The sequence below is a fragment of the Fusarium pseudograminearum genome, chromosome 3, assembly GCF_000303195.2.
Source record: "Fusarium pseudograminearum CS3096 chromosome 3, whole genome shotgun sequence".
In the NCBI taxonomy this organism is placed as follows: Eukaryota; Fungi; Ascomycota; class Sordariomycetes; order Hypocreales; family Nectriaceae; genus Fusarium; species Fusarium pseudograminearum.
This window is the reverse complement of record NC_031953.1, coordinates 118,664-125,603: the sequence shown is the minus strand read 5'-3', so window position 1 is coordinate 125,603 and position 6,940 is coordinate 118,664. Positions and strand designations below refer to the sequence as shown.

The 6,940-nt window shown below is 46.7% G+C and overlaps 3 protein-coding genes across 3 annotated transcripts; 2 read left to right on the top strand and 1 right to left on the bottom strand.

The window, feature by feature from the left end:
• Window positions 1-707: 707 nt before the first annotated feature.
• On the bottom strand, window positions 708-1,009 carry FPSE_12398 (uncharacterized protein; the record flags this gene model as incomplete). The annotated part of the gene is made up of 3 exons (XM_009265515.1): window positions 708-733; window positions 863-897; window positions 936-1,009. The coding sequence occupies 3 exons, from the start codon at window positions 1,007-1,009 to the stop codon at window positions 708-710; spliced, it is 135 nt and encodes a 44-aa protein (XP_009263790.1).
• Window positions 1,010-1,713: 704 nt separating this feature from the next.
• FPSE_12399 (uncharacterized protein) lies at window positions 1,714-2,697 on the top strand (the record flags this gene model as incomplete). Its single annotated transcript, XM_009265516.1, has 1 exon — window positions 1,714-2,697. The coding sequence occupies one exon, from the start codon at window positions 1,714-1,716 to the stop codon at window positions 2,695-2,697; it is 984 nt and encodes a 327-aa protein (XP_009263791.1).
• Window positions 2,698-3,709: 1,012 nt separating this feature from the next.
• FPSE_12400 (uncharacterized protein) lies at window positions 3,710-5,956 on the top strand (the record flags this gene model as incomplete). Its single annotated transcript, XM_009265517.1, has 1 exon — window positions 3,710-5,956. One exon carries the CDS (start codon window positions 3,710-3,712, stop codon window positions 5,954-5,956), a length of 2,247 nt encoding a protein of 748 aa, XP_009263792.1.
• Between the last annotated feature and the right edge of the window lie 984 nt (window positions 5,957-6,940).

The window sequence follows — 6,940 nt, the reverse complement described above, 5'->3', positions numbered from 1 at the left end:
TTAAAGAGATACACACTTTGCGCCTTGTCTTGGAGGTAACTTACATAAATGGAACCGTTTTTACATTGCCTGCAATTATTGTTGGTCAATGTGTTTCGGTTAGCATTCCCACCACGCTTGACGTAGGTACTGGAATCGTGCCACCAGCAGCTTTTTAGAATTTGACCAGTCTATTACTGCGCCCGCTCGTCGATAAGGAGAGTTATCCGCATGTCAGTTATGACTTAGTAGCTCAGACACCACTTTGCAAGCATATGATACCGATACTTAATTGGAGCGGAACACTTCCATATTGCAAAGGATCATGCTCGCATACGCATGCATGGTACATCAGCAGCCTACCCAGTCTCTTGGTATGAGATATGGCACCGAAGAACAGTTACAAGGTGCATTTGGCATGGTGACAGACCTAATTATCCAGAATCCTGGGTCGGTTGCAGTAATTTCGTTCTTCAAGATGGTACAGGAGGAAGACTGCCTCATGATACCGACATGGTCGCTATTGGAGACACGTTTTACGTTTTTCACGGTCTTTCTGTCCCCTTTTTGGGCAGGAAAGGTGGCACAAGTCCGGATTGGACTATTGTCGGCCAAATTGCCAAATGGGAAATAGACAGGGCTTATCTACCTGGGTTCTGATATAGAGTTTTGTGATTGATGAGGTACTGTTAGCTGCTGAGCCGGTATGTGCAAAAACAAGGTTATGTTTATGCGCTACCAACTTTGTATAAGTCTTGATGTAGGGTAGCCAAAGGCATATTTTGCCTAAAGTTGTCGCAATCACCAAGTGCTGTTAGGGGCATTCATCTTGGATGACTCGTCACTAAAGACACTGAGCATGACGTCCGGGTGCTCAACATACAATGATAGTTGGCAGTGCCGCCTGCAAGAAGCTTACTGAAATTAAACATCACATACCAGGAAGAATAACTTACAGATAGGCAACGAAGCTACTCTTTAAATCTTTGAAGGGTTGTTCTGAGCCATATACATACAGTCCCATGGACATCTTAGAACAACATACGGGGGCTAGTTGATTCTACGGTGAATCGTCTCAGGGGCTAACCAATAAAGTCAATGCGCTGGTAGGCTAGTCTTTCAGCTTTGTCCCTCTGAGGTTAGCCATTCTTTAGCTCCAACTGACAAGTCGTCCGAGGATGCCGTTCAAGACGGAGTCTCATTTCTTTTAGCTCTTCTAGTTGCAAACCTAGCTACCTAACAGATGAATTTATAGACCACATCCAACGCCATGACGCAAATTTCAACTCGGTTACAGAAAACTTGTTTCAGGTTTATTACCATTCAGCTGCTATACGATGAACGAGCCGTTACCCATGCACCACATCAGCCCACCAAGGCCGTTAAATTAATTTATGTCGGTAACGATTGTTTAACCCAATTGCGTATAGTCAACCTTGTCAAGAAACAATCATGGTCCAAGAACACGGGACCCCCAGACACAAACACCTGAACGGTGGAGTTTTATTTTTGTCATAGCACAATCGCAATTAAACAAAACATTTCTTGGCACCGTAAGGCGAGTCAGCTTTTGACATGTAACGTTGAGAGGCCATTTGAAGTAACTCGTGTTGATGCTGTAGTTTATATAATGATCTGCACTCGCACGATCTGCAGTTCCGCTCTTCTCAGATCATCCATTCTTTTACTTTTCCAGTCATTCTTTACCAGTCATTCATTTACCAATACTTCGGTATGCAGTCGATCATTACTATTGCAGGCTTGGCCTTTGCCAACCTTGCTGTCGCTGGACCTTGCAAGCCCCTTCCCCAGACAACTGTCTCATCTGTGGCCATCATTCCCACCACCACGGCTGAGCCGACTCTTGTTACCGCTACAGTTGTGCCTGTCCCTACCAGCGCGGAGTCTTCTACCATCATCTCTGAGAGCGAGACTGGGCATGAGTCTAGCACATTCGTTGAGAGCTCCACTCTTGCCACTGTTGTGATCCAAGAGACTACCACTGCTGCCGACACCAGTGCTGCCGAGACTAGTGCTGCTGAGACCAGCGCCACTGAGGCTGGTACCACCACCGCCGAGGTTGAGACATCTGGCACCGCAACCACCACCGAGACTGCTCTCCCTACTGCTGACCAGTCTTGCGATAACGGTGGCCTGGACTATGCCATCTACACGCATCAGTTCTACAACGCTGATGCGCCTCGCTTCTCAGACTTTGACCCCACTTTCTTCCATGATGCTACCCCCACTTACAAAGGCGTCACTGAGCGTATCGGTATTCAGCCCGACACTGACTGGACCAAGCCCTTCACTATCTACGAGGGCAGCCCCGAACAGATGTTCCAGTACAAGGCCGTCAACCACCGTGGTTTCCTCTACGCTCCCGAGACCGGTATCTACGAAGTCACCATCCCCAACTCTGACGAGATCACACTTGTTTGGTTCGGCAACAAGGCCTTGTCATCTTGGACACGTGACAACGCCGATCTCGAGCAGGATTACCCTGGTGGCACTTCCAAGACCTTTGAGCTTGAGCTCGAGGCTGGCACTTACACTCCCTTCCGTCTACTGTGGGCCAATGCTCAGGGCGAGCTGAACTTTATCGCCGAAGTCAAGGCTCCTGGCGGCAAGGTTATCGTTAACGGCGACGGTGGAGACAACAAGTACTTTGTCCGATACGATTGTGGAAGAACCACCCCAACCTTCCCCGATTTTTAGATAACACGGAGCTACGATTTGTCTACTATCTAGTCAGTACATACCACTTCTTCTACTAGGGTTAATTATTTCATAATCGTAATACATATACTCAATCGACATCTATTGTCTAGTGTTTCGTCTCTTCGAGATCTTTTTGCAAATCATTATATGAGGCAATAACCTTCTGTCATAACAATAACCGTCCGTGATTTAATAGCACAATAAAATATTTATCTATTAAGCAGTTCAGTAGTTATCTACTGTGTAGTTATAGAATAAATACAATAAATATTCCTTTCCCAAGCATATTAAATACATCCTGTATTTCAGATACATGTTCTCTCTTTACTCCCTTGCACTTGAGCAGTAATAATCGCATGTCCATGTATCAAATACACATTAAATATACTAAAATAGCAATCAATAAGTGCATTGCAACAAATGGATCTCCTAGGTAGTCTGTTTCAATAAAGAGGGGAAACAAAAATATGTTCTGACGCATATATGCAGGGTTGCTTTTGACCATACCCAAGTAGTAGCATCGGCATGACTTGGAGTAGTATTCACCCACCACTGCGGCGTCTACCTGAGCTTCCTATCTCGAACATAGCTGCAACATACCGGCCGTACAGGATGTCCCATATCCGGATACTACTACGTGTGCCTTGTTTTTATAGCTACTATAACGTGCATCTATCGGCATATCTCCTCAAACAGAATTGTTTGCAACCCCACAATTGATACTCTGCTGCAGGTGGTAGATTTCCCACGTAGGAGCGATCATCAAGGAAACCAGGATGTATCTCATTAGCTCGTTTCGGCAAACACATCCGTTGAAAGAGCCCAACAATTCTTATTATATGTGTTGTTATCGTCGAGCTGAAATGCAATGGGACTGCTCAGGAGAACATATGGCCACATGATTAGCAATGTGAAATGCGGCTATAAATACACGATGCTCAAGCGCTTTTAAAGTGAAATATCGGTTCTACTCACCTCATGACTCGTTCTTGAATCCTGAGTAGTGACAATGCATACAGTAACTTCTTCCAAGTTTGTTCATGTCCTGTTAGTGTACCTGACTCTGGGTGCCTTCCTCGTTCAATTGGCAACATGTTTGGCTTTCAACCATTTGCCGAAAGATACTCACAGCCTTTTGTCCAAGCGAGCTGATGGTGATGTACACTATCTCGGAGTTGGCAAGGCCGACATTACTGGTCCTGTAGTCGAGCTGAACCTCATGGGATATGCCGAACTATCCCAGACAGGAACTGGCTTGCGCCAACGAATATACTCGCGTGCCTTCATTATCGGAAACCCAGACAAGCCTAAAGAAAGAATTATTTACGTGGTTCTTGATGCTCAGTCCGGTGACACGGCAGTTCGAAGAGGCATTCTTGAGGGAATTGAAGCTCTTGGATCTGACTATGCAGTCTACACGGCCGATAACGTGGCCATTACTGGAACGCACTCTCATTCTGGTCCAGCAGGATGGAACAACTATCTCATGCCCCAGATATCCGCCTTGGGCCTGAACCAGCAGTCGTATCAGGCTATTGTGGACGGCGCGGTCCTATCAATCAAGCGAGCGCATGAAAGTCTCTCTAAAGGACGTCTCAGCGTTGGAAAGATACGCATAGATGATGTCAACATCAACAGAAGTCTATATGCCTATCAACAGAATCCAGCATCTGAGAGACAGAAATACAAAGATGAAGTCGACAAAGAGTTGACTATGCTTATGTTTACCCGAGAAGAAGACAAGAAGGTCACTGGAGTTTTGACCTGGCATTCAGTCCATGGTACAAGCCTTCACATGAACAACACTCTTGTCGCCGGCGACAATAAAGGCGTCAGTGCCTATCTACTTGAAAAGGCTGTCCGGGGCACCGACGGGGCTGCGGATGATTTTGTGGCGGGGTTCTCGCAGGCTGCCGTGGCAGATACGACTCCAAATATCGAAGGTGCTTGGTGCGAAGATGGTTCGGGGAAGCAATGCGACTTCAAGGACTCAACATGCGGCGGCAAAACAGAAACCTGTCATGGTCGAGGCCCTTTTTGGGGTTTGGATGATGGCGGTACTAAGTCTTGCTGGGAGATTGGTCGTCGCGTCTATGAGCAGGCTTTCAAGCTCTATGATCAGATGAAGGATGGGAGTGGCGATGCAGTGTCTGGAAACAGTGTCGTGGGTTACCACTCGTTCCATGACATGTCTGACTACAGTTTCGTGCTCCCCAATGGAAAGACGGCCAAGACATGTTCAGCAGCATTTGGGTACTCTTTCGCAGCTGGAACAACTGACGGTCCTGGGTACTTCGACTTCAAGCAGGGTGACTCTGGATCTCCGGATGCTAGCCCACTCTGGGCCATAGTATCCAAGTTTCTGAGAAACCCCACGAAAGAGCAAGTTGAATGCCAATCGCCAAAGCCGATTCTGATTGACGCTGGCGAGATCACGTTGCCTTATGCCTGGGCGCCCAACATCGTCGACATTCAAATGTTGCGTGTTGGTAACTTCTTCATCATCGTGTCGGCTCCTGAACTCACAACCATGTCCTCACGACGTTGGCGCGAGAGTATCAGCAACGAAATCCAAGGCCGGGGTGGCCTCGGAGATGGAGTCAAGCCTATTGTTGTAGCAGGAGGGCCGGGTAATACCTACGCTCATTATGTCACCACTCCTGAAGAGTATGATGCCCAGCGCTACGAAGGTGGATCGACAGTCCACGGAAGGCACAGTCTTGACGCCTACATCAACCTTACATCGACTTATGTGGGCTATCTTCTCGGAGAGGATGGTGCTAAGAAGCCTCCGACTGGTCCTGCGGCTCCTGATAACCGTAAAAACTCTCTGTCTCTTGTCACTGGTGTTGTCTATGATAATCCCAAGACCGGGACCAAATTTGGAAACATCGTGAAAGATGTGTCAAAGTCAAAGTTCAAGATTGGAGAGACTATTACCGCTACATTTGTTGGAGCTAACCCACGCAATAATCTGCACCTCGAATCTACCTATGCAGCCGTTGAGAAGAAAGACGGCTCCAAGTGGACTCAAGTTCGTTCTGATGAGGACTGGGATCTTGTCTTTGAATGGAAACGACTTGATGGACTGCTTGGATCTAGTGAAGTTCAGATCTCTTGGGAGACAGGTTGGCAGGATGCCAAAGACGTCAAGGCAGGAACATACAGGTTGAGTTATAACGGTGACAGCAAGGCACCTCTGACTGGCAAGATTACTGGTTTCACTGGCAAGAGCGGCGAATTTGAGATTGCATAGATTAGTACATCTACTCTGATAAAGTCACTGTCCTTTCAGTTTCACAATTATACAATTCTCACAATAACAACGATTCAAGCAGTATTCAGTAGTACATCCACTTACCACATTATTTAGCACTTTCCACTGCAGTACGGAGTTGATACTAAGATAGCGTCTTTATTCAGCGCCACATACCTGAGTGCTTACGACAATTAGTAGACGTCAATTCGTTGTCATTCTCAATCCCATAGCCACAAATGTCTTATGTGTGGTCTAGACGTGGTACTAAAGCAAAGCAATCAACTAACTTAGCCTGGGCTGTCCACTATTTTTCAGCTGGGCGTTCCTATTCTAGCGTTTGTTAATAGAAGATCGGTGTGGTCGATTTTGCGGCATTCCCCGCATCGCTTTTGCAGCTGTGGCTTGTCTGTTCCATCACTCATTGGTCTCTTCTACATAGCTGACTCTGGTTTGTTGGCTTCGCCGCTACACTAGGCTCAGTGAGATGGGTGCACAGCATTGGGACAGAGCTATTATAATAGGTGGCCTTGTCTGCCTTGGGATCTGTGCTACTCTTCCAACTTGTCCGTCTTACTCTGACTGCATCTGAATGATCTGAACACGATGCGAGGTTTTATCTGCGCCCAGGTTGCCCTGATCTCGGCTTTTTCAACAGTCGCCGTTACCCAAACCCTTCCTGAAGAATTGGCTGGGGTGATTTCCAACTACTCATCTCTCTCTCTGTTTCGATCTTTGCTTAGCTCTGCTCCCCAAGCTCTTATCACAACTTTATCTGAAAAAGACAACAATGTCACTGTTCTTATCCCTACCAACAATGCCATCGAGGGTTATCTGAAAGCTTCCGGTGTCTCTGATGTAACAGAGCTCAATCAGACAGAGTTACAAGTCTTCTTTTCATATCACGTTATGTCAGCTTCTCTGACATCCTCAGACTTTGAAACCCCACGAGGATTGTCGGTTCCCACTCTGCTGCAAAATTCA